Source organism: Podarcis melisellensis (assembly GCF_964234715.1).
Source record: "Podarcis melisellensis genome assembly, chromosome: Z".
Taxonomy (NCBI): Eukaryota; Metazoa; Chordata; class Lepidosauria; order Squamata; family Lacertidae; genus Podarcis; species Podarcis melisellensis.
Window position 1 is genome coordinate 46,145,961 of NC_138547.1, and position 26,710 is coordinate 46,172,670.

The 26,710-nt window shown below is 51.6% G+C and overlaps 1 protein-coding gene across 5 annotated transcripts in view; it reads left to right on the forward strand.

Annotated features, from left to right (window-relative positions):
- The first annotated feature begins 5,192 nt into the window (after positions 1 to 5,192).
- Positions 5,193 to 26,710, forward strand: part of ZMYM3 (zinc finger MYM-type containing 3) — a 28,696-nt gene continuing 7,178 nt past the window's right edge. Inside the window, exons 1-19 of one of the 5 annotated variants that reach the window (XM_081897216.1) lie at positions 5,193 to 5,412; positions 10,755 to 11,633; positions 12,955 to 12,998; positions 13,458 to 13,530; positions 14,253 to 14,544; positions 14,759 to 14,936; positions 16,147 to 16,359; positions 16,775 to 16,925; positions 17,757 to 17,872; positions 19,393 to 19,479; positions 19,784 to 19,934; positions 20,428 to 20,600; positions 20,723 to 20,888; positions 22,463 to 22,527; positions 22,841 to 23,012; positions 23,332 to 23,447; positions 23,549 to 23,723; positions 24,088 to 24,234; positions 24,985 to 25,088. In XM_081897216.1, the coding sequence (XP_081753342.1) occupies positions 10,766 to 11,633; positions 12,955 to 12,998; positions 13,458 to 13,530; positions 14,253 to 14,544; positions 14,759 to 14,936; positions 16,147 to 16,359; positions 16,775 to 16,925; positions 17,757 to 17,872; positions 19,393 to 19,479; positions 19,784 to 19,934; positions 20,428 to 20,600; positions 20,723 to 20,888; positions 22,463 to 22,527; positions 22,841 to 23,012; positions 23,332 to 23,447; positions 23,549 to 23,723; positions 24,088 to 24,234; positions 24,985 to 25,088 (3,291 nt within the window). In that variant the 5' untranslated portion in view covers positions 5,193 to 5,412; positions 10,755 to 10,765. Of the gene's footprint in view, positions 5,413 to 5,862; positions 6,042 to 6,225; positions 6,362 to 10,754; positions 11,634 to 12,954; positions 12,999 to 13,457; positions 13,531 to 14,252; positions 14,545 to 14,758; positions 14,937 to 16,146; positions 16,360 to 16,774; positions 16,926 to 17,756; positions 17,873 to 19,392; positions 19,480 to 19,783; positions 19,935 to 20,427; positions 20,601 to 20,722; positions 20,889 to 22,462; positions 22,528 to 22,840; positions 23,013 to 23,331; positions 23,448 to 23,548; positions 23,724 to 24,087; positions 24,235 to 24,984; positions 25,089 to 26,710 lie in introns of those variants that run through there. The other 4 variants (XM_081897213.1, XM_081897214.1, XM_081897215.1 and 1 more) reach the window with 4 other exon arrangements.

Consider the following 26,710-nt stretch of genomic DNA (forward strand, 5'->3'; position numbering starts at 1 on the left):
CAGCCTTTACTCACCAAGAGCTGTAAAAAAATGGGGCAGATAGCAAGCTGCAGAGAGATGGGTTTTGAACTCTGAACTTGCAATAAATCCTTTTGGTACTTACATCTGCTGAGCAACCGATGCACATTATTTATCAGCTGCACATTGCAAAAGCATATTGCATCCAATTTCTATGCATATGGGGTGCTGGCGAGGCCTTGTGGGACCTGCTCATGTTTGCGCTCCAACCCCGGGGCCCCCTCCCAATAAGCTGAGGGTGCCTCTTAAGACACCCAGCCTTGACAGGCAATTGTGAATTGTGGGAGAAGACTTATCAGTCAAGCAAGCTGTTGCAGAAGGAAGCATATTTGGCTTTTGCCTCATATGTCGAGTAAGCAGCACAGGTTGAAAACAACCAAAGCAGCGGTGATTGAAAGAAATCTGTCAAAAGCGAAAGCCAAACTCCTGCGCAGCCCAGGTCTATGGTACAAGTAAGATGGTTGCATACCTTACCTCAGAAGGCCTTACAAACAACCCTGTATTACATATGAACTGCTGAGATAATAGTGGCATAGAATCACAGAATTGTAGAGTTGGAAGGGACCACGGGGGTCATCCAGTCCAACCCCCTGGAATGCATCTTTTGCCCAAAGTGGTGCAAGAGTCTCCCCTAACATGGTGCCCTCCACATGTTTTGGATGATAACTCCTCCTAGTCACAGCCACTTCTGGTCCAAAACCTCTGGAGGGCAGCAGGTTGGCAATGGCAACAGAAGCAAGTCCAAGGGGGCTTAATCCTAGTGTGTATAGGATTGCAGACTTTTGCTGCGCTACAGATGCTTTCATCTAGTTCATGGGTAGGCAAACTAAGGCCTAGGGGCCGGATCTGGCCCAATCGCCTTCTCAATCCGGCCCGCGGACGGTCCGGAAATCAGCGTGCTTTTACATGAGTAGAATGTGCCCTTTTATTTAAAATGCACCTCTGGGTTATTTGTGGGGCATAGGAATTCGTTCTCCCCCCCCCCAAAAAAATATGGTCTGCCCCCCCACAAGGTCTGAGGGACAGTAGACCGGCCCCCTGCTGAAAAAGTTTGCTGACCCCTGTTGGTGTCAATGCAAATATGCAGCGGTGTGGTGCAGTGGTTAGAGTGCGGGACTAGAACCTGGGAGGCCAGGGTTCAAATCCCCACTCAGCCACGAAACCCACTGGATGACCTTGGGCCAGTCAGTATCCCTCAGCCTAACCTACCTCACAGGGTTGTTGTGAAGGTAAAATAGACTGGGGGAGAAGTGTATATGCCACCTTGAGAAAAAGTGAGATATATAAGTGTAATAATAAAATAAAATAAAATAACAGTTTAATCGCAGATTAAGTTCCCAGGATGGACTCACCCATTCCCTTCTGCAAAGAAGGTTGAAAGCATTGTGAGGACACCAGAAACGATCAGAGGCATATCATGAGCCACAGCTCAGTGGCAGAACATCTGCTTTGCATGCGGAAGATCCCATATTTAATCCTTGGCATCTCCGAGTAAGACGGGAAATGTCCCTGCCAGTCAGTTTAGACAATACTGAGCTAAATAGATCAATGGCTGTAGAAGGTTTGGCTGGGTCTTAAAGTAAGGGTCACTAGAAGAAAAAAGCATCTGTTGGGAAGATTAGGAAGACAGTAAGGCAATGCAGTGGCGTAGCGTGGGGGGTGCAGGGGGGGGCCGGTCGCACCGGGCGCAACATCTAGGGGTTAGGTTAGGTGGCGCAAATCCACGGGTTTGGGGGGCGCAAATCCACGGGTTAGGGGGGCGCAAATCCACGGGTTAGGGGGCCCAAATCCACGGGTTAGGGGGCCCAAATTACTTGCCTTGCCCCGGGTGCTGACAACCCACGCTACGCCACTGAGGCAATGCAATTTTATCCATCTTGAAAATATACATTACAGTAATTACAACAGGGCCATATATTGGCAGCTTTAGAACGAACAAAAAAAGGAGGGGTATTAAAAATTTGCAATTATATCCTGTCTTTTGTGCAAGAAGCTTAATGTGGCACCATAGTTCTCTCCCCCCTGCCCTCCCCACTTTTATTCTCACAAGAATGCTGTGACTTAGGTTAGTTTGAGATAAGGCGACTGGCCCAAGGTCACTCATTGCAGAATAAAGATCTGAAAATGAGTTTTCCCAGGCCCTAGAACCAAAACTCTAACTACTACCTCTCTCTTCCAAAGCACAGCTAGGTTGCAGAATTTCAGGTGGTGTGATCCTACGGGACTTGACATCGTTCCGCAGGGCCTGCAAGATAGAGCTGTTCCGCCTGGCCTTCGGTCTGGGCCTGTAGGTTACCTCTTTGCCCTTTTATCAGCTCATGTGGGATCAGCATGGACAGCTGGCCCTGATGAATACTTGAGGTTCCCGACCCCTAAGGTTGTAATTCATGGGCAGGCATTTAATTTTATCCTGATTCTAATTTTTAATCAATTGTTTGATTGTGTTTTAATGTATTTGATATTTGATGTTAGCCACCCTGAACCTGGTCTTGGCCGGGGAGTGCGGGGTATAAATAAAAATTTACTTACTTACTACTTGCTTACTTACTTAAATGAGAGGGGAAAAATACAAAACGAACAACCAGTGCTTATACATGTAAAGGTAAAGGTAAAGGTACCCCTGCCCGTACGGGCCAGTCTTGACAGACTCTGGGGTTGTGCGCCCATCTCACTTAAGAGGCCAGGGGCCAGCGCTGTCCGAAGACACTTCCGGGTCACGTGGCCAGCGTGACATCGCTGCTCTGGCGAGCCAGAGCCGCACACGGAAACGCCGTTTACCTTCCCGCTGGTAAGCGGTCCCTATTTATCTACTTGCACCCGGAGGTGGTTTCGAACTGCTAGGTTGGCAGGCGCTGGGACCGAGCAGCGGAAGCGCACCCCGCCGCAGGGATTCGAACCGCCAACCTTTCGATCGGCAAGTCCTAGGCGCTGAGGCTTTAACCCACAGCGCTTATACACGTACAAGTTACCAATTGCTGTTATGTGAAATTATTAATACATAGGCAGTGGGTTTAACTGCAGATTGGAAAGCTGGCGGTAATGCTTGTAGGTATTAGACAAGCATGAAAATGGCTGCACACTTCCTGTATATGACCACAGCCAAATAGAAACTGATGAGGAATGTCAGGGAGCATCCATCACTTTTACCGTTCTTCCCCAAGGAAAAGGACCTCAATCGAGTCTCCTTTTTAAAAAAAAGAGAGAAAGAGAGAGAGATTCCTGTGTATAACTAGGGTCAACGGGCTGTGTGGGGCTTCCTTTCCTACTGTCCTGACGGGTTGTGCCTGCTCTTGGAAAAGTGATGGGGCTGGGCTTGGGGGGTTTTGGAGTTCCTAGCCAGAAGTCCCACAGTATAATGTCAGTGAGACAGCCTTAGATAGCTTCAGCTATCATTTAAAGTGTACGGCTTCTCCCAAAGAATATTGGGAACTGTAGTTTGTCAAGGCTGCTGGGCTTTGTAGCTCTTTGCACGGTTGCTTGCAGGTCCTAGGATTGGTTTTTTTGGGGGGGGAAGCAAAGGTGCTTTAAATGTGTGGTGTGTATGCAGCCTTCCTAATTGTTCACTTCACTCCTCTCCTGCTGGGTGGGTGCATGGCTGGTGCTAGGAAAGTGCCTGCACCTACCTCGCAATTGCCCAGTGTTGTTGTGGGTGGGGGCACACACTTTCCTAGCAGGCCAGTGCTCTAAAGCAGGCAACACCAGTCAGGGCTGGATATTCAGCTGGATATTCGACCTGACCTGACCAAGTGAGGTAGTTACCATGGCATTAAGGACACCCACCCCACCTACAGTGGGACCTACAGTGTAAAATTAAGAAGGCAGAGAAGCAGCCGTGTCCTTTTCCCACTTAACCGATGTGAATGATCCACACGAGTGCCCCTTGCATCTATAGGGCTTTGTTGAGCAATGGAATTCAGAACTTAAGGGGTGTTCACTGTAAACACGACGGGGCATTTTCACAGACACTAAAATTGGCTCTTGCCCCCCCCCCAGCTGCATTGCCTGCACCCATAATTCAAATGCACCGCCTTTGTTTGGTTTGGGCTGGAAATGCACAACCTACAGTGAGGGGGGAAAGCATTTGATCCCCTGCTAAATTCGCCCGCTAGCCCTCTGATGACCAGTCCATAATTATGAAATTATGACCAGTCCATAATTTTAATGGTAGGTTTATTGTAGCTGGGAGACAGGGTTTTGCCAACAAGTACTAAGCCATCTTTTGCAAAGGGATCAAATACTTATTTGACTCATTATAATGCACATCAACCTCTGACTTTTGTCTTCTGGTTTCTGGGGGTTTACCTGTTGTTATTCCATCTCTCACAGCTACAATAAACCTACCATTAAAATTATGGACAGGTCATTTCATCGTCAGAGGGCAAAGGGGCAAATTTAGCAGGGGAGCAAATACTTTTTCCCTTCACTGAGCTTAGAGCTCCTTGCAGGGAAAGGTGGGGCACAATAAATGCATAAATAAATGAATTAATAGTCTCAATTTTCTGGAAAACATCATATCTCAAGGAGTGTGTGTGGACAATTCCTTGGGGGAGTCGTGGGTGGCAGAATACGATTGATATGAGACACAAACCCCAGGTGCAGGTGGTATGAAATTGAGATGAGACTTTTGAGGGGAGAGAGGCTTTTGTGGCCGAGAGGGAAATGGGGTGTGGGTTTTTTGTGTGGGTTTTTGCACGTCTCTATCCTGGTATGTGAAGCGGGGCCGGATTTCTCAGGACCGTGAGGTGGGGGGGAAGTGGGTGTCAAAAATATACGCAAAGCAGAGCATTTTCCGAAGGGGCACGGACCGAATGCGCGTGGGGCACCCGTGGGGAAGAGGTAAGGATAACGCGGAGTTGGAGCTCCTGTCTTTTTGTTCCGTGGAAAGGGGGACCTGGTCTTGCTAGGTGCGCCCTCCCCTACACATCTGGGGTTGTTAGAGGGGGCATTTATGCAGGGGAGAAATATTGTGAACTTGGGGATCCTGGATCGTGCCTTTGGGTGGGTGGGTGGTGGGGGTGGGCTCCGCAGTGTTCCACCATGGGGCAGGGACCACCCCCACGAGGGGAAATAAGAGGAACCTCCAGCGGGGGGCGCTCACAGATAGGGTCCGGATGGGGGGCGTTGCAAGGGGGCGGGCCCTTCCCTAAGGCGGGCGGGAGGATAAAGGTGGAGGGGTCCTCTGGCGCCGGCTCCCCAGCACCCGTCCCTCCCTCCGTCCGTCCCGGAGGCGGTGCCCGTGCCTGCCCCACCCTGGACGCGCGCTCGCTCTCTCCGTCACTCGCCTCCCCGGGAGACGCTGCGGCGGGGCTGCTGGTGGCGATCGGGGAGCCGCGCAACCTGCGGGAGAGGAGGTGAGGGGGCGCCGGAGGACCCCGGAGGTGTTTTATGCGGCGGGTAGGAAGAAGGAAGAGGAGATTCAACAGGGGCAGCCCCACTTTCATGTGCGTGTGTCTTGTGGGGTGGGGGGTGGCTGGTGCTTGGGGAGGGGGCGATTTCTTTCCTCGCGACCCCTCCTTGGATTTCGGAGGTAACCGTTGTGATTGTTGTCGTTGCTCGAGATGGGGGAGGCCGGAGGGAGCCCTTCCCGTACCTTCCCTCCCCGAACCCGCAACCCGCACCAACCCCCGGCGCCGCTCCGCGTTTCTGCCGTTCCGCGTTTTCCATCTCGCCCCCCCGCTCCGGGCAGCCGTGTAACTCCGCGCCGGGTTTTGCGCGCCGCCGGGCCGGTCTCGCGAGCCCGGAGCCCCGCGCGGCCAATCGGGGCGCGGGGCCCGAGCGCCGGCGGCCAATCGGGGCGCCGCCCTGGCTCGCGCCGCGGCCAATCGCAGGCCTCCCCGGACCGCCCCCCCTTGCTCGGGCTGCGGCGCGCTGAGGGCTCCGAGCGGCGCCTCCATTTAAAGGGGCCGCAGCACCCTCCCGAGCCTTGGGCGGGCTCCGAGTTAAAGGCAGGGCTGGCGGGCAGAGACAGGGAGGGGAGCTCGGGGAGGCCGGCGGCGAAGCTCGGGTCGGGGAAGCTGCGGCAGGTGAGGGGGCGCCGGGCGGGGCGTGGGGGAGGGGGCGGCCATCGTGGGCTGGGGGAGGGGCGGCTGCGCGGGACCTCGTGACAAGGGGCGGGGCCTGGCTTGGTTAGGGGGGCCCGAACCCGCACTGGTGGGCGGGGCCTGTAGCGATTGGGCCGCGTCACGGGGTGGGATCCTGCAGGTACTTGCTGTTCAAGGGAAGGAGCCAGGCCAAGTCTCACCTGGAGCCCTTGGCGGGGAAGGGAAAGCGAGGGAAGAGGGCTCTAAAAGGAGGCGGGCCTGGGATTGGCCAGGCTTGCAGTGGTGAGGTCAGGATCCTGCAGGTACTTGCTGGGCAAAGGGGAGGAGGTTGTGGTCGAAGCTGGTGGCAATCCTGGCCAAGTGTCACCAGGGGTGGGTGGGAGGGTAGCCTAAGATCTGTGCAACAAGGCAGGTCCGGGATGCACCAAAAGGGTGGGATTCTGCGGGCACTTGCTCAAGGAGAGGAGCTTACTTGTGGGTAAGGCCATCAGGTTGCAGCAGCAGGCCGAGATGTGCTTGGCAGGCCACTAGAGTGTGCAGGGAAATGCAGCAGTGTTATGCTTGTTAGGATGCCTCTGAAGATGGGTTGGAAACTTCAGCTGGTGCAAAATTCGGCAGTGACACGAGAACGGGCCTTTTGTGTGGTGGCTCCCTGATTATGGAATGCTCTCCCCAGGAAAACTCGCCTGGCACCTTCCTTACATATCTTTAGGTGCCAGGCAAAAGTGCTCCTCTTCTCCCAAGCTTTTGGCTAATTAAACAATCTATGGCTTTTAAAATGTGTTTGTTGGAAGGGGTATTGGTTTTCTTTATTTTATTGTGCATTTTGTGTTGTCATTTTTTATTTTATGTTGTGATAAGCTATGTGATGTTTGGATGAAGGGCAGTACACAAATTTAATAAATAGTGATAATAATCATGAGGGATTCTGCAGGTACTCACTTTGCAAGGAGAGTTCTACTGTTAGCAGGGATGGGCTACAAGCTCAGTTCAGAGAATTGTAGACTTTGAGGTAGTTTTGTAGGCCACAGGGTGCCCGTTTTCCTGTCTAAGCCAACATTGGGGAATCTGCTCCTCCAAATGTTGTTGACTGCAACTTCCATGAGCCCCTGACAGCATATCCAGTGGTCAGGGACTTGTAGTCAAAAAATATCTGAGGAGTCATGTTGGCAACCTCAATTGTAGGCCCACCTATCTTAGCCTATTGCTCAAATTAGGGAAACCCTGGTCAGATCTCACTTGATACCTAGAGGACAGGATAGTGGTTTGCCCTGGGATGTATTTACACTAGGGAATATTCATGTCTTTGCTGTGAAGGGGAGGAGCAAAACCCCTGAACTGGGACCAGTTCAAGCTATAGTAGCTGATTGGCTTAAACCAAGGTACCTGGAAAGGACCATAGATTGCAGGTTTGGGTGTTGGACTGTACTAGGAGAAAAGATCCTGTATGCACTTGTAGAAAACAGAGGCAGTAATTGGATTGAGCTGCACCAAGTCTGAAGGAGAGAGAATGGCTTAGAAGGTTTGGGGGGCAGCGGGGGGGGGGAATCTTGGAGGTCTGAGCTGGGACAAGGCAAGCATGACTAAGTTGTACTTGTGGAGGGAGGGGAGCTGGTCTGCAGAAAGGCAGATTTGCTTTGAGCTTGGAAGACATCAAATAGCATGCAGATATTTGCAGAGGAAAGGGGGAGTGATGGCTTGAACTGGACTATTTTTTGTTTTGTCTAACATCAAACGCTGGATTGTGCTGAGGAGTGACCAAGGCTTGTGGGAGGTGTATGTCCCACAGCCCTTATCCTTGGGAAGAGCTTTTTTCAGTAGACAACATGTTTAGGTTTTGAGTAACCAAGGAAGGAATCCAACATGAAATTGTTGAAGATTAAAGAGCAAATGGCTTCGGCTCTGTGAGCTGTTTTTATCGTACCACTGAAATACTGCTGCTTTGAACTTCTCTGAGATGCCTGTCTGAGGGAGAGCAGTTATTTTGAGTTCTTATGACCAGGATGCAATCTAAACATTAAAAAGATGAGTTGCTTCCCTAAAACCCAGGGGTCTTGTTCTGGTGCAGATTCTCTACAGCTTCCAACTCATTGGGTTTAATCCTGGCTCTGTGTGTAGGTTCACCAGCCAAATAGGAAACCTGTAGAATGTGTGGCTTGGTTATTGCATTTGGTCTTTTGTCCTCCCCACCCTGCATTCTGATGTGGATTCAAAGCTAACGAAAGGCAAGAACTGTACATTAACTGTACATTAGCTGTTCTACTTGATTTTGAGAATTAAACTGTGGCGTGGAAAGGTTCCAAAGGAGTTGCAGACAGAGGGAGAGGAGGTTTTGCTTGTGATGTATGCAGAAATAAGAAGCGTGGAAAAGCTGTTATATGTCCCCATGAGGGGAAGTAGTAGTGACTTGGGTTATAAGTCCATAGAGTGGGCTAGAAGACTGTGGTGGGTCCCTTCCTGACAGGGGATAGAGCAAACAGTGAGGGTGTGTGGGTGGGTGGGTGTGTACCTTTGTGTAGAGCAATTATTAAGAGACATACATTTTCTCAAAGGATGGAATCTTGTTCCTAGGAGGTTTAAAAAGACTTGAGACCACTGAATGCAGAGTTTCAGAAAATCTGACTAGGTGACCTTTGGGTCCCTTTTGTGTCTGTGTATCAGCCATTCTTGCAATGCACTTAGTGCTCCTTGTGTGAGAGGCCCCCTAACTGAGAGAAAGAGGGGGGGGGATTCTCTTGCTACAATCTCCCACCATTCCCAGCCTCTTTACTTTCCTCCTAAAAGGGACATTTGCTTTTTTCCTAGATCAACACATAGCTTGTGTTTCACAGACTGTTCCTGGAAATAGATGCCCTGCAAACCTGTGTGTCCTCAACATCACCTGGCACACGCTGTTGGCTTGTTGTCTCAGAAGTGGCTTTGCTTTTTCCTTGTGGCTGGGTTTCCAGGGTGGGCCTCCGTGAGCAAGCCCAGAGAATTGCTAAGTGGGGCCACTTGAGTTGTATACTGACTGAGCAGGAGGCAGATCCACAGGAGGTTGTTTGTCTGTCTAGGACTTCAGAGCCTTCCCCAGGTTCAGATAGTCCACCTGTTCCCAGACTAAGGAATAGCTGGTGTTGTAATTGCTCAAAAAAGAGATCTTCACTTGGAGAAAGCTCATAAGGTCTGCTGCAGATTCAGTACATGTAATATATTGATAACCCAGGCGACCTCTGTAAGGAAAATGCACCCGTTTTACAGATTGGGTAACTGCCCATTGCAGGTTGGTCTTCAGTATAGTCACTGCCAACATGTTGCTTTCAGTGTCCTTTATGAAGCTGGCAGGTGTCCCCTCAGGATAGAACTTGCATACCTGCTACTCGGGCTTAGCCAACATGTTTTTGGACAGCTGCCCCATCATCCCTGACCATTGGTCATGCTGGCTGGGGCTGAAGGGAGTTGGAATCCAACAACACCTGGAGGGTCCCATATTGCCTGCCCCTGTTCTAGCTCATAGCTGATGTACCCACAGTGCTGTTCAAAGGAAACCAGGGTTAAATGAAAGGCTATGGGAGAGGTAGGAGCTTCCGATTCTTGCAGATGTTTGCTTGCTAAAGAGCCTTCGTTAATTGTCCAAAGAAGCATTTTGGCTTTATTATTTTTTCCTGAGTCCCACTAACACAGGTGCTGATTGGTTCACCTCCAGCTCTGAAGTCTTCCATGAGGCTGTGGCCACCTTGCCTTTTTCAGATTTATATATTCGGATTTGTAGCCTTGTCTCTCCTGTGCCTCAGAGGTAGCAACAGGATTTAGAAACAAACAATCAAAATGCTTAATTGGATAGCTGCTGCTTCTTTTTTGACCCAGTCATTAGAAGTCCAGTGTTCCTGATCACCAAAAACCAAACCCAGATTTCTGTGAAAAAAGGCTTTCTCAGGCGTGGGTTGCTGTAAAGCTTAAGAAGAATTCGATCTGGGAGGAACAGTTTTTGCAAGGGCCCTTCTGTACCTGGCTTAGCTGTGTAGAATTGTCTGGTGGTAACACTAAGGGGCTATTCTAGACTAACTGGATCCTAATGGTGTCTATCATCCTGAGAGCACCTTGTGTACTTGTAATGTGTATTGTCTGTTGATCTTTTTAATAAACGTAGCAAGTGACAGGCGCTGGTGGAAAAACATGACACTTCACTGAGACTTCAGGGTTGGTGTGGGGTAAGGGCAGGGACACAATTTCAAATTACAATATACCAACTCATCACCTGATTCCTTCTTATTTTTTAAGATCTCCTCCAGCCAATAACTTTTGTGCGAACATAAATTTTCTGAACCCTGATTAGTTCAGAATTGCTCCCCTGAGTCTGAAAAGGCCTAAGTTGGTGTGTGTGTGGTTTTAAGGATTATGTGTCTACTTCTCACAATGCTCAAAAGATCTTGTGTCTTCTGGACCACTTCCAATGGATTCCCAGTATTTGCCATGAATGAATCAGTTGAATTTGAAGTTAGAAATTTTTGGTTTGTGTTAGTTCTGGTTCACGAGGGGAGGCACCCTTCTGAGCCAGTTTTGGGGTCTGATTCAGTTTGGCTCCTTGTTGCTGGCAGCTGATCTACAAGGCCTCGCACGGTTAGCTGCTCAGAAGAGCTACATCCCTTATATTCCCATATGTGCTTAAACTTGCTAACATTCTGTTACCTCCCCTTTCTGCCTCCTTGTTTTAAGCCTTTTTCTGAATGGAGTCGAATGAATTTCCTGGCTCCTTGGGGCCAATGTCGCTGCCTGATAAGCCACTGATTGGAGACCTTCCTGCAGACATGGAGTATGGAGAGGATCTGCTAGCGTCCCAAACAGCCTCCATCCCACAGGCTTCAGCTCAGCAGCCCCAAGAGATGGAGTGGGAAGCACCTAAGCAAGCAACTTCAGATGCAGACCTGGACCCGGGCTTGGTGAAAACAGCCGGATTGTCTGATCTGAGCAAATCCAACAGTCTGACCCTCAGCAAGTCTGGTGCTCTAGATGTTACAGAGAAGCCCAGTCTTCTCGGTAGCTTGAGCAACAATGACAACCTGGTGGCCCTGGATAAGTCTGAGGACCTGGACAACGTGTACAAGACACGAGGTTCTGCAGATCCGGAGGATGGACCTAGGGATCCCCCTGTGCCAGGAACCGAAGCCCTTGTGCCAGAAGCATGGAAAGAAGCATCAGCATCGAAAGTAGACTTCAAAAGCACAAAGGATGATGGAGAGGAGAGTGCAGCCTCCCTTCCCGACAGCCATGTGGTGAAGTCGCCTGACGTGGTGGAGATGAGCAGCACTTCCTCCTCACAAGAACCAACAGAATATTCCGAGAACTCACCGAAAATTCCGCGGCCGGTTAAGAAAGCCCGATTGAAAGCCCCAAAGAAAAGTGCTCCAGTGCAGAAGGAGGAAGTGGCGACATCTACAGATGAGGGGAAGGAGCCTGTTCTCAACAGTACTCCAGCTCCAGCTCCTGAGCCCATGAAAGAGGGTCTGCCTGAGGCTGAGAAAGACAGCAGTGTCAGCCAGAAGGACCCTGCTGAGCCCAAAGCACAAGAGGCCGAACAATCGCTCCAACCTCCAGGTGGGTAAGCAGGAAGGAGGGCTCTCCCTAGAGCATTGCCCCAGCCCCACTTTTGCTTCTGCTCTGAGGCCAAGCGTGGGGAGGGGTGCCAGGAGCTGCTCCCACTGTTCTTCTCTTGGGTAAAAAGCTGTTGCAACTTGTTTCTGTTTATAACTAGCCAAACCTAGAGAATGTGATCCCTGGCCAATCAGGAGATACAAAAGAGTAAATAAAATCAACTATATATAATGTTGATTATTTTGTTGTTGCTGTATATAAATCTTTGCTTATCTAAATTAATGAAATTATGTTCATTTAGTACCTTTATATATTCTTTTGCATCTTTTGTAAATAGCCCCTGCTCTGACTTTGCTCGGCAAGCAACAAATTAGAGGTTATGTTATTTTATGTTATGTTAATATTTTATTTATCATTTTCAACAAATTAGATGTCTGGCCATTCTCCTGTTCCTTGCAAGATTATACTATTACAATTCACATTTATATCCAACCTTTTCTCCATTGTTCTCCTTCATTTCATCCTCACAACAACTTGCCATAGTAGTTTAGGCTGAGAGACTGTGACTGACTCCAGGGTCACCCAGCGTGCTTCATTGCTGAGTGGGGGATTTGCACCCTGGTCTCTCAGGTCTTAGTCCAACACTCAGACCTCTACATCACACTGGCTCCTTTCCTTTCTTCCCCAGCTTCTTCCCCAGACAGAGCTAGAGAGCTTGGTCAGCTGTCTGAATGTTGCGCCAGTTGTAAAGGTGTTTCTACTCTCTCTTCCTCTCACCAGCCACACACACCCATAGATGGTTCATTGATAGCTTTCAAGCAGCATCTTAACCCAGTGATGTTTAGGCATTAGTTTGTTCCATTCCTGACCCTCGTTAGAGTGTAAGACCATAAGAAGATCAGGCCAATGTCCCATCTAGTCCAGCATATTGATCCCAGAGTAGCCAACCAGATGCTCTAATGGGAAGCCTGCAAGCTAGCCATGAGCACAAGAGCTCTACCCACCTGTGAGTCCCAGAAACTGGCATTCAGAAGCATAATGCCTCTGACAGTAGCCATAAGAGCTAGTACTAATTGATAATAGAATCATAGAATGGTAGAGTTGGAAGGGATCTCAAGGGTTGTCTAGTCCAACTTCTAGTCTCAACATGCAGTTCCCCCATCCAATTTGAAACCTTACTGGACCCTGCTTAGCTTTGCAGATGTGCGAGCAGTTTTACTGCTGTGCCACTGTTCTCCCTGAATTTGTCCAGTCCTCTTCTAAAGCCACCTAGACTGGCAGCCTCACAGACAGCTTTGAGGTCTCTCTTGTGTTTCTCTTGCAGGGGAAGACCCTGGCGCAAAAGGGAGCGAGAAGCCAGTTGTGAAGGTAAGGGAGGAGGCAGCTGAAGCAGCCGCCACCCGGTTGAGTGTTTGTCTTTCCACTAAGACCCTCCTAACACTTTCCTCGATCCCCTAGTTTTTTGTTTATTGTTTTTTCGGCGTGGGGGAAATTATTGACATGTTCTGTTCATTTCAGGCTTAAAGTTTCTTGCACTGTACGTTTCCTTCCTCCTCCTCCTCCTTTGTGAGTGGGTGTGCATCACTAAACCAGTGTCCCCCAACCTAGTGCCCTCCAGTTGTTTCGGAATGTGATGTTCTGGGCCTGGTCAACAACATCTGTATGGCAGCAGGTTGCAGGAAGTTAGTTTAGACTGTGGACCTGTGGGCAGGAGTTACTCTCAACCATACCTGCCATTCTTAGGTGTTCAGTAAACAATTTCAGAGATGGGGGTTTCCCTGGGCTGCTTGCCATTGTCTGTTTAGATGGTTCCTTGGTTCGTTCCAGGAGCAGAAGAGAAGCGAGCGTGCCAGGAGGGCGGAAGTGTCTCGGCCTGAAACAGTGAACTCCTCTGAGAGCAGTAAGTTACCTCCTTGACTGTAAGAGGACCATGCTTTACATATGCTTTACGTATTATAAGAAGCTGTGTTATTCCAGGTTAGACACTTTCTTCATCTAACCTGTTGTTATCTACTGTAATGGGCAGCAGCTCTCCAGAGTTCAGGCAGAAGAGGGTCTTTATCAACATTTGCTTGCCCAGAATATTTTAAAACTAGGCATACTGGAGCTTTCTGCATTCAAAGTGAGCACTCTGCCACAGAGGCCCTTCTCCCAGAAGAGTAGGCCATTTTGGCGTGGTGGGTAGAGAAAGGTTTGGAGGGGAGACTCCTGATTCAAATCCTGCTCAGCCCTGCAGCTCAGTGGGCCGTTGAATACCTCTTAGGATGGCCCACCTTGCAGGTTAAAGAATGGGTTGAGGAAGAAGTATGTGCAATGCCCTGAGTTCTTCAGTGAAATGGGAGAGCGAAACATAGGAAATGTAGTCAGATATGTAAAGAAAGGGTGGAATCTGCCTTCTGTAGGATTTGGAGGCAAGGCTTAGTAATGGATCTAGTTGCACAGTTAAAGAAGATCCTGCTCCAGTGTGGGAGTTGACAATCCTTGTTGTCTGTTTTGTGTATGTGGAAACTGTGCAGGCAGGATCTGCCCTTCTCCCGCTCCCCCCCCCCAGTTTCTGGACCCCTCCTGTGCAGCAATGGCAGCAAGAGCCAACAACCTCTTGTTCTCTCTTGTGCTCCACAGTCCCTGTCTCGGATGAGGATTCGGATGCCATGGTGGATGACCCCAACGATGAGGACTTTGTTCCCCACCGCACCCGGCGCACCACACGCCTGTCCCTGCGCAACCAGGCAGCCCAGCGAGCTGCCCGTTCCACCGTCACCAAGATGACTTGCGCCAACTGCCGGACCCCACTGCAGAAGGGCCAGACGGCCTACCAGCGCAAGGGGCTGCCCCAACTCTTCTGCTCCAGCTCCTGCCTCACCACCTTCTCCAAGAGGCCTCTCAGCAAGAAGTGCTGCACCTTCTGCAAAAAGTGGGTGTCCCAAAACCAACCAACCCTCCCTCTTGCTGTAGCCAAGTGCCCTTTTCCCAATCTGCCCCTTCTGCTTTGGCAGGCCGCAACTCTGCAAGTACACTTTGCCCTCTTGCTACTTCCCTACTGCTTTCGTGGTCCCCATGTCACCTCTTGCTCACACTTACTGGGATAGTCCAGGCCCTAGTCTGACCAGTGTCTTCCTGCCCCTTAGGGAGATCTGGAACACCAAGGACTCCGTGGTGGCTCAGATTGGCTCAGGCAGCTCTTTCCATGAGTTCTGCTCTTCTGTGTGCCTCTCGCTGTACGAAGCCCAGCAGCAAAGACCGACACCACAGTCGGCAGAAGCCTCAGACACTGTCCGTTGCAGTGTGTGCTACAAGGCTGGAGAGGTGAGTGCGTCGGCTGTCTGAGAAAGTATTGCAGGGTGGAGGGGAGATGGGAATCCATGTGAGTAGTTGAAAGCTGCCAGGCAAGCAAGAGGCCAGTTGAGGAGTGCAAGGGACAGACAAAAGGGTCAGATCTTTGCTGAGCACATGGTTAAGCTATGGAATTAACTTTCACAAGTGGCAGTGATGGCCAGCAGCTTGGACTTGAAAAAGAGTGCTAGACAAAGCCATGTGCTACTAGTCACAATAGTTACGCTCTGCCTCTGCTGCCAGAGGCATTATACCTCTGAAGGCCAGTAGCTGGAAGTCACAGGTGGGGAGAGTGCTGCTGTTGCCCTCATGTTCTGCTTGCAGGCTTCCCAGGAGAGGCTTCTGATTGGGCCACTGTGAGAACAGGATGCTGGACTGGTCCAGCATCCTGGCTCTTCAGATGTTCTTCAGGGACAGGCCACAGAGGACTACTTGTTTCGCATGCAGATAATCCCAGATCCAATCCTGTTGGTAGTATTACATTTCAGGGAGCAGGACTGGGAAAGGCTGCTGCCTTGAGAGTGCTGAGTCCCAGTAGGTGGTGTGGACCTCTATAAGGACCTGTTCATATCTGTAACTTGTATATCAAGTAAGGTGATGTTGGTGGATGTGTGGGATAAGACAAGTATACTGGGCAGATTCCAGAAAGGTAGCCATGGGGCAGATGGGCCCTTGGAGACCTTAACAGATCCCTAGAGTGATGGATTGCACAAGCATTTACAACCTGCTTCACTTTGTTCCTGAAGCACAATGTCGGGGAAAAGGGAGAATGGAGTAGATTATATGGGGATGTTCTGAACCAGAAAAAAATGTGATTTTGGGGAAGGAAGATCTGTTAATTAGAAGTTTCTCAAGTAGCAAAACAATCATATACTAGTATAGGGTATGGATCCAGACTAGAGATTCGTCCAGACTGACAAGCTCACTGAGAACAGAGAACTAAAATTCAGCAGCACGTCTTCCAAGATGCTGCAATTCCCGGTGCAAAGTGGAATGTCAGTGCAGAATATTATAAGGTTGCCTCCTAGGTACAGCCTCCCCTGCCCACAAAACGTTCAGCTGTTTCCTTGCACCTGGGCCCAGCCACCTCCAGCCATTACTTAGGGGCTGTAGAGCACCGCTGCTCTCTGTGGATGGAAGCTAATGCCAGCCCTGGTGACCCACAGTTCTGCTTTGCCTGCAGATCCAGCACGAGGTCAGCAATGGGAATGTGGTGCACCGCATCTGCAGCGACGCCTGCTTCACCAAGTTCCGTGCCACCAAGGGTCTGAAAACCAACTGCTGTGACAACTGTGGCCTCTACCTGTACAACAAGGGCCTGCCACTGGAGTACCTCTTCCACGAGGGGCAGCAGAAGCGCTTCTGCAATACCACCTGTCTCAACAGCTACAAAAAGGTGCGAATGGGTGGAAGGGATGTCCCAGAGCTTGGGTCCAGACCCTCAAGTGAACCTCTCTTTGAGCCAGGCCATGTGATGGACCTTGCCCTGTCTCCCCTCCCCAACATGAGATTGTGTCAAAAGTTATTGTGGGAAAGGTGGTAAGGATAGCTTGGCTTGGGTGACTGAGTCGTGTGTGTGTGTGTGTGTGTGTGTGTGTGTGTGTGAGAGAGAGAGAGAGAGAGAGAGAGAGAGAGAGAGAGAGATATTTGATGGGGAAGAAGATGCTTGTGAGGGAGAGAGGTGTGTGTCAGAGAGAAGGACACACACATAAGTGCAATGTCCGTTAAAATCCAGGAGGGAGTGGGACATAAAGGGTGCCCTGCAGTGAAAGAGCCTGAGTGGCAGCTGTCCCTGCACTGTGTTTCTGCAGAAGAACACCCGGGTTTATCCATGCATGTGGTGCAAGACACTCTGCAAGAACTTCGACATGCTGTCCCACAAAGACCGGAATGGGAAGATGGGCCTTTTCTGCTCCGTCTGCTGTTCCACCTCCTACAAAGTCAAGCAGGCTGGCCTGACAGGTAAAAGCAGAAGGGTGGGGGAAAGAAAGAGCTCCTTGGATTCTGCTTAACCGAGGGTTGCTAGTCCATTAGGGCAAATGGGGCACTGCCTCACCAACCTCAGCTTGCCCTCACCTGGCCTGGCTTCTTAACAAGCAGCCTAGAAGGTGGCACCACCAATCAGCTTCCTCCTCTTCCTCCTCCTCCATCTCAGTGTTGCCATTTTATAACTTAGCAAGGCAAGAGGATGAGGACAAATCTAGAATTAGTTGGCTCTGCCTGCCGTTGGCTCTGGCTTCATCTATTGTTGGGCTCCTTGACTTCTGTCCCAGCTCTCTGATAGCACCATTAGGTTTACTAGCACTTGGCCAGTCTCTGAAGGGTGGTGGTTGGCCACAAGTGTGGCGTTTGCTAACCTTAGCACATGGGGAACGGGAGGCAGCTGGATCTGTGCTTTAAGACACACAAGTTTGCTCCACCTGACTTGCTGCAAAATTCCAGACCAAGATGAGACCCCCACTCCCATTGGGGTGGACTGTGCTACATGGGAGTGGAGAGAGAGAGAGGTCAGGTCTCTCCATGCTAAATATTGATTGCCCTGCCTGGGGTGAGAGTAGTTTGGACCAGGTGGAGGAGAGCATTTCTTCTCATTTCTCTGCTTAATGTTACATCATAGAACTGTAGAGTTGGAAGGGACCCTGAGGATCTTTTTAGTACAACCCCCTGCAATGCAGGAATATGCAGCTGTCCCTTATGGGGATTGAACGAGCAACGTTGGCATTATCAGCACCATGCTCTAAAACCAGCAAGGCATCTTCTCTCACCAACCTCTGCCTCTCCTCTTTTCCCCAGGACCCCCTCGGCCTTGCAGCTTCTGTCGGAAGAGCCTGTCTGAGCCCTGCTACTACAACAAGAACGAGCAGGTGGTGTACCAGTTCTGCAGCCCCAGCTGCTGGACCAAATTCCAGGTACATAAGGAGGCTCTGCCGCCGTCACAGTGACGGGACCAAACCCAGGAACGTGGGTTTTCTGCATGGCTGAGATCTGGTGCATCCATCAGACTCCTGAAAGTCTCTTTCTCTTTCTCTCTGCTTTCATATTTATTTTTTAAAAAAGGGGGGGAGCATCTAGCTCGTTGTTTGCCAAGAAGAGTGTTGGAAGGCAAAAGGCATGTCTGCCAAGGGCTCTAAGGCTAAAGAAGACATGGGGTGGGGGAGTGGGCTTCTGTTGGCCAGGAGGAGAGGAGAGGAGGGGTCACGTTGCACTTCACAGTTGTCTGCTCCCTGCCAGGATTCCGTGCACTTTTTTTAACCCCTCCCTAAATTGCAAAAGTAAAGACATCCATGGCTTGTGATGTAAAATTCATCTTCTCGACCTTTTGGCACTGCTTAGTAAAAAGGAGCCCATTCTGCATCCCTCGTTCTTGGGTCCCGTATATGTGTGTGAAGATTTGCCATCTTCCTTCCTGGACCTCCAGCCCGCAACTGCCTTGTCTTCCAAGCTCCAACTCTCCTTAGCTGCCCAGTCTGCACACAGCTCCTCCTGTCTTAAGGCTTGTGTGAGAGATTCCAAACCACCCTCCTCCTCCCAGATCAACCTCCCCTCTCAGCAGCTGCCCTGTATATCAGCACTGTATGGCCGCACCTCTCCCTACAGAACTTAGAATGTCCACCAGCACAACACTCTGACATCACAGAAGCCCAGCCAATGGCCAGAGGATGGGGCAGGGCATGTTGGCGGAGCTGGTTGGGGCAGGGGAGGGAGGAGGGCATGTAAAGCTTGCACACATCTACTTAGCTTATTGATATATCTCTATATATGATGTCAAATCTATCGTGGGGGTCATTGTCTCGAATAAAACTGTTTCTGCTTCTGCTGACGCAGAAGAGAGTTTGTGTCTGCTATCCAATAAATAGTCAAATTTATAACATTTGTGTGATTTGCATAATTTATTCTACTCGCAGAGTGTTGGTCTTGTACTGCCACTGTCAAATGGCCAATCCCTGTTTCCTCCCAGGAGCAGCTGCAGTAGCTGGACGTCCCCTGGGAAGAACCTGTATGGGGTGCCTGCTGGTTACTGCCCCCCTCTTTGTGGAATGGGGTTCAGTCAGCCTTCTGTTGGGGGAAGCAGCTGGGACTTGTGTTTTACACTCAGTGGGTTGCGGTCATGGGCGGGTGATGCTGCTGGGGGTATGTGGTGAGAGGGTGGATGTGAGCTGGGGGGCTGGGTGGGGCAACGCATGGAGAGGGTCAGGAGCGTGGTGAATGCTGTGGGCAGTGCTGGTGGCGGGGGGGGGGGAGTAGCAGGCAGGGATGTGGTTGTGAGTGTGTGGCTTGGGAGTGTGCAGGTGGTGGCTGGGTCGGTGCCTCTGCTGAGTAGTTGTGAGCCTGGGCACGGGCAGCTGCAGGCCAGCCAGAGTGGGCAGAGGTTGATCCTGTGTCCCCCTACCCACCCCTTCTGAATCTTTCCCCTTCCCTCAAAATGCAGCGCACCAGCCCAGAAGGTGGAATCCACTTGACTTGCCATTCCTGCCACAGCCTCTTCACTGGGAAGCCTGAGATCCTGGATTGGCAGGTGAGGGGGCCTGCAAAACAAACAGCAGAGGCAGAGGGATTGCCAGGGAGGGAGATGTGGAGATGAGCAGGACATGGGACTTTACAGCCACTCCTACAGAAAGACAGTCTGGGGTTGGCCTGGGAGTTGCTGCTGATTTTTGCTTTGTATGTATGTGTGCGTGCAGAGGGTGGGCGGGCGGGAATCTGGAGCCTGCCCTTCGAAAGCAGTGGGGGTCCAGTCCAGCTCCGCAAGATCCTGTCTCGCTGCTGTGTTGCCCGATGGCCGAGCGTGGCCTCCTCCTCCTCCTCCTTCTCTCTGGCAGGACAAGGTCTACCAGTTCTGCTGCCGAGACTGCTGTGAGGACTTCAAGCGCCTGCATGGGGTGGTGTCCCAGTGCGAGCACTGCAAGCAGGAGAAGCTGCTGCACGAGAAGATCCGCTTTTCTGGGGTGGAGAAGAACTTTTGCAGCGAAGGTACCTGGGCAGCTACGGGGGGAGCAGGGCCCTGTGCTGGAGAGGAGGAAGAAGGGGGCCTTGTGTGTGGCAGAGAGTCGTCCAGGGGCTGAAGGCAGGGCGGGGGGAAGGCACCCCTTCTTGGAGGGGCCCTTCCTGCTGTGCTGGCGACCAGCTGGCCCTGCCATGCCTCCTGGGTCCTTGCATGCGGTGGGCGATCGTTTGGTCACTCGGAGCAAACTCTTCTTAGAACCAGAGAGGTGAGCGATTGGTGAGTCCCCACCACCCACCCCTGTTGTCAATTCCCGACCCCCAGGGGCCAGTGCAGGACACGTTTTGCTCTCAGGAATATCTCTCTCTTTCTCTCTCTCTCTCTCTGTCTCTGCCTTCCTGTGCTTCGCTTGTTCCTCCAAGCCTTCGCTCTAGGCTTCCTGCTGGCATTGGTGTGCCCACACGTTGCTCACTCTTTCTCTCCCTGCTCTGGGAAGGTTTCACCCGTCTCGTTTCTCCGCAGGGTGTGTGCTTCTTTATAAACAGGATTTCACCAAGAACCTGGGCCTGTGCTGCATCACCTGCACTTACTGCTCCCAGACGTGCCAGCGAGCCGTCACCGAGCAGCTGGAGGGCAGCACCTGGGACTTCTGCAGCGACGACTGCAAAAGCAAATACCTGCTCTGGTACTACAAGGTCAGTGCAGGGGCTCCGCTGGCCTCAGTGCCCACCTGCCGCTTGGCCCGCAAGGGGCCGGAGCGGAGCCCTGGAGCCCAGGTGGCCCCCTCCGCAGCCTTGTCGTGTTGTTTGTTTTTCAGGCGGCTCGGTGCCACGCCTGCAAGCGTCAGGGCAAGCTGCTGGAAACCATCCATTGGCGGGGGCAAATCAAACACTTCTGCAACCAGCAGTGTCTTCTGAGGTTTTATAACCAACAGAACCAGCCCAACCTGGACACCCAGAAAGGGCCTGAGAGCCTGCTGAACAGTGAGTCGCTGGGTGCTTCGGCTAACTGAGAGCTTCAGGGGTCTGGCTTGAGCGCTAGGGAACGATTCTGCACTGGCCCCGGGGGGTGGGGGGTGGGGGTGGGACGGGACCTGGCGGGGAGCACCCCTTCCCCCTCCATCGCTAACCTCTCTGGTTCTATGACACACAGGGCCAGCCACGAGAAGCCGGCGCTGCCTGTAGCTCCCAGGCTGTTTCCGTGGGTGGCTCCCCTTCTCCAGCGGACAGTTCCATGTGTAGGGGTGGGGCCTGGCCTGGCATGTGGCTTGCCCATGCCGCTCCCCAGAGTCCAAAAGCTAAGCCAGTGTTGGGCCAGGTCAGTTCTGGGATGGGAGACCCAGAAATATGAGCAGGAAGGGAAGATCCTCCCGTGGCAGGAGAAGTGTCCAAGGCAGGTGCTGGAGGCCGTGGTGTTGCCAAAAGGTCTGCTGCTGGGTACCCAGGTCTGATGCTGGGAACAGGCAAGAAGCCCAAGGACGACTCCTCTCCCATTCCAGTTTTCTTTCTTTCTTTCTTTCTTTCTTTCTTTCTTTCTTTCTTTCTTTCTTTCTTTCTTTCTTTCTTTCTTTCTTTCTTTCTTTCTTCCGCTCTCGCTCTTTGTCACGCTCTCAGCATCACTTTCTGTCCTTTGGGTTTCTGCTCTCCCCTCCTTCCTCCTGGTCCACCCACCATTCTCTTACGGATTTCCTAGGCAGTGATCCTCAGCCGACATCGCGGCGGCAGATGCCCTGTTGAGAAGAACCAACCTTTTGTTTATTTTCATTTTTATTTTACAGCTGTTGAGAGCGAGATGCTGTGACTGTTGCGTCCAATAGATTACGCATGTTTATCTGAACTCATTAGCCATGAGGGCTAGGAACGTGTTTTGTTTCTGTTTTTAAGGAAAGGTGGGGTTCTTGGATGCTGCATCCACAGTGAATATCAACTTCTGTGTAGGGGGCTTTTGCACTTGCGCAGAATAGCAGAACTCTCATGTGGGTGCTGACTTGCAGAGAGTCCAGCGAGTAAAGGTGGGTCTCCCTTAGAGGCAGGCAAAGGCAGCAACTCGGCAGCGCACAGACAACACTGTTTTCCTCCCGGTTTTATGTCCTGACTGCACTGCCCTGACTTGCACCCTTCCTCTGGAATAAGTCTCATCACTCCCCTGCTTGGCTTGTTAATGGATTTGCCTGAGCTTCAGTGGACGGCTCTTGCAGGGGAGGGGGAGGGGGCTTGTCTAGTTCCTCCCTATCCCACGCCAACACTTCTGTGATATTCCACATATCTGCTAAGACCTGGGAGCCTTGCCTCAAACATACTACTTGAGCCCTGATAAACTCCTCCTTGCCTAGGTTTTTCTGTGGCTTCTCCGCCGGCAGACGGGCCAGGCCTTAACTCTCCAGTGGCGAAGACTTGCCAGACTGAACCTGGAGGAATGGGAGATAATGAGGAAAGCTCCCCTTTATCCCTTCGGCACCAAGCGAAAGGTGGCCCGCAGGACTGCCTGCCTGCCAGATCTGGGCAGGTGGCGACAGGGGGGAAAGCAGCTCACTCCCCAAGCCCTTTTTTCTTTCCAGGTCAGACCCCCGAGCCAAAGCAACCCTCCTCTACCACCACCTCGCAGAAAGCAGAGACCAGCACGGTGAGTGGCCTGAGCAGGGATTTCCCACTGTTTGCTGGGCTGCTCCATGGAGGGAGGTGGTTGGCAGTGTGGGGCTTGGAGGCTAAGATGGGGGAGGAGGGCAGCATTTGACCCCCAGGCAGCAGGTTGGTCTCTGTCCCTTCCCCCATGCCCTGCATTGCTAACATAGCCTGGCAGCTTGCAAGGAGTGGGGGCCCACGAGTGGCCCTGCCAAGATGCGAGATGTACAGCAGAATGCCTTGCAGGAGAGAGGGGTGGGTGGGGCACCATCTCCCTCTGGAGTGGCTTCTGACACACGTATGGATCTGCCCAGGTACCTGTGAAGAACAGCTCTGCCCCGGCAGCCGCTGCCTCTGCTGCTGCGTCCCAGCCGTCGTCTCAGCCAATCACCCCGCGGAAGAACAAAGCCGCCATGTGCAAGCCTCTCATGCAGAACCGAGGGGTCTCATGCAAGATAGAAATGAAGTCCAAGGGCTGTCAGACAGGTGAGGGGGCACAAGGGAGGCCGGGGCCAACACAGCAACCTGCTGGGGAGATGAGTGGTCAGGCATTCTCTCAAGTGCCTTGGTCCTGGTCTGCGTGCAGGGCCCGTAGATGTTAGCCCTGCAACCTTAAACTTGGCCCTGCTGCAGATTGACAGCCAATTCGGTTTGCACCCCACGAGCAGCGTATTTGCTGTGCATCTGGGGACTGGAGGACCTGATCCAACACCTTTGGGAGCAAGTGGCATCCCTGTCCTGGAGGGCTGTGGAAGCCAGGCAAGGAGAGGCTCTCCTGACGGTGTGTGCTTATCCTTCCTGACAGAAGCCGACTGGAAGCCCCAGGTGGTTGTGCTGCCCATTCCTGTGCCCATTTTCGTGCCTGTGCCTATGAACATGTACTGCCAGAAAGTACCTGTGCCTTTCTCCATGCCTGTCCCGGTAAGTGTGGTTCCCTGCGTCTCCCCCACACCGGCCCACTCAAGCTTTCCTGCATCCCCACCACCACGTTTGCCATAATCCTCCTTCCCTGCTGCTCGTAGGTGCCTGTGCCAATGTTCCTGCCCACCACGCTGGAGAGCACGGAGAAGATTGTGGAGACCATAGAGGAGCTGAAGGTGAAGATCCCTTCCAATCCTCTGGAAGCCGATATCCTGGCCATGGCTGAGATGATCGCAGAAGCAGAGGAGCTGGACAAAGCCTCTTCAGACCTTTGTGGTAGTTTTCATGATTGCATTTCTCTGGGAGCAGCAGCACCTGCTGCTACTAGAAGGGTCCCTAGCTCAGTGACGGATCATCTACCTTGCATGTAGAAGGCCCCAGGGAGGGTTGGAGAGCTTCCTAAAACCCTGGAGAGCTGCTGCCAGTCAGAAAAGGCAGTCCTGAGCCGGATGCACCCAACGGCTTGGGCTCCTCCTCTGTCTCTGCTCATTGCAGCAGCTGGTACTACGATGTTAACATACCCAGGGCTGGGAGCGAGAGAAGCAATGGTTTGCCTAGGCCAACTTCAATGAGTTCAAGGCAGAGATTTGAAGCAGTGACTTCTTTGTTCACATGCCTGACCCGCTTTCTGTATTCGCAGACCTAGTGAGTAACCAGAGTGCAGAAGGCCTCCTGGAGGACTGCGACCTCTTTGGGCCAGCAAGAGACGACGTGCTCGCCATGGCGGTCAAGATGGCAAATGTCCTGGATGAGCCGGGTCAGGACTTGGAGGCTGACTTTCCCAAAAGTAAGTGCCAAGGCAAACTCGAGCTGTTAGGCATTTGCTGGTGCAGGTGGTGTGGGGGATGCAGCACTGGTCTCTTCTGTGCTCTGGCAGGTGCCAGTTTGGTGGTAAGAAAGATTGCTTGTGTCATGCTTGTCTCAGATCCTTCCTGGGCGCCCCTAGGGCAGCCATGGGGAACCTTTGCATTTCAGGTATCGCTGAACTGAGCATGACCAATACTGGCTGTCTGGCATTTTCAGTTATGTAATATGTTGCAAGGGCCCTCGGTTTCATCTCTGCCTCCTCAGCTGGGAAGAGTGGCTGGGTAACAGGTGCAGGGCTTTCTGAGTGGTGGTTCCACCCTCATTTCCCAATATCCCTTTTGGGGAAGCTCCTCCCTGCCCCTTCTCCCTGTTTTCAAAGGGCACTGTGGTCATTGGCCACGCTTGCTGGGGATGATGAGCATTGTAGACTCTCAGAATTGTAGAGTTGGAAGGGACCCCAAGCATCCATGACAGATGGCCATACAAGTTCTTCTTAAAAGCCAGCAACAAGTGGGAGGCTGCAGGTTCCCCACACCTCTCCAGGGGCTGCTGAAGGAGCCCTAGGAAGCCCATTGGAAAGAAGCTGTCTCATTGGCTCACTCTTCCTCTGCAAGGAGTGGGGGTTTGTTCTCTGCAGGCTTGGTCCTGGAAGGTTATTGTGTGTATCTGCTTGGGGGCAGGGGAGCTCCATAACTGATCCACTTCCCATACTGCTTCATTCCCTACTTAGACCCATTGGACATTAACCCCAGTGTGGATTTCCTCTTTGACTGTGGCCTTGTGGGCCCAGATGACGTCTCTGCTGACCAAGACTTGCCTCGGAGCATGCGCAAGGTGAGTCTGCTCCTCAAGGCCACCCACTCGCCTCATTTCATCTAATGCTGGCTGATTGATTGGATTCGGGGTTGAGTAGCCCCATTCTGGGCTCAGAGCAGCCAGCCCTTCCTTCAGCAGAATGGAACCATTAGGCATAGCATCACCATTTGGAGGAAGGGTTGCAGCTCAGTGGAGGGTCATGCATCTCCAGGTAGGACTTTGGAAAAGGCCCTGGCTTGATACCCTGGAGGGCCGCTGCCATTCACACAATGCTGAGCTTGTTGGGCCAACAGTCTGATTTGGGATAAGGCAACTTCCCGTGCTCTGTTAAAGTTAGAATACCCAGCGTGGTGCCTTCCAGATGACTATGACTACAACTCCCAGCATCCCAAACAGTTTGGGCTACAGTCAAGGGGACAATGGGAGCTGCATTCCAACAACAGCTGCAGGGCACCATGTACAAGTCAGCTGTTCACAAATGCATTCTCCCCAAAGATTTTTTAATCGGAAAGGAATGGGATGATCATCAGGGGGAGGGAGGGAACTGGTGTGAGGGGCCCACTGCAGAAAAGCTTAAACTAATGCAGATATTTCCAACCCTTTTGGGTCCACAGCTCCCTTGACCAACTACATTCTTTCTGTAGCCCCCCTGTGGGGCTCAGGAGCCCAGTTATGCTATCCCTTTCCTGCAGAGCTGGCAGCTCCTCACCCCTTTTTAAACGCCCACCCTGGTGGGGTGTGCCCTCAGCCTCCTCTCTTCTCCCCTCTTCTAGGGAGTCCTCTGGGCTGCCAGCTCCTGGTCTCTGAGATCCCCCCCCCCCCGCCCCAAAGAGAGGTGCCTCTGCGATGGCTCAATGGCACTTTCTCACCCTGGCTCCGTTGGGCCGGCCCTCAATTAAATATAGTGCCACCACCTCACGGTACACCAATTACACAAATTTCTACAATTTATCCCCGGATTATCTAGTGGGGGACTTGGGTGAGGAAAAACTTAATGATTTAGAGCAGGGGTCAGCAAACTTTTTCAGCAGGGGGCCAGTCCACTGTCCCTTAGACCTTGTGGGGGGCCAGACTATATTTTGGAAAAAGAAAAAAAATGAACGAATTCCTATGCCCCACAAATATTCCCAAGATGCATTTTAAATAAAAGGACACATTCTACTCATGTAAAAACACGCTGATTCTCGGACCGTCTGCGGGCCGGATTGAGAAGGCAGTTGGGCTGGATCTGGACCCCGGGCCTTAGTTTGCCTACCCATGATTTAGAGTCTCAGGTAGGAGTTGATCAAACACAAAAAGTTTTATTAAGTTTATGACACAAAGTTGGTCAGGAAACGAGTTCTTTCAGGTAGAATTCAACTTAGTTACTTTAACTATACGATGTCTCAGGCTTAAATGCAGTATTATAGGTACAACTCTTCTTAAATTTCAGTTACTAAACATCAGTTGGCACACTTCAGGTAGATAAATATTCAGGTTTCCAGAAGAGATGGTAAAATGTTCAAATCAGTGTCTGTCACTTAGATAATACAATACCTTCAACACTATACCACTTCCTTCACAGCTTAATCCTTTGGTTCATGAGCGAGGGGCATTTTTCCTCAGTTACCCCCTCTTAACAACCCCACGCCTGAGGTATT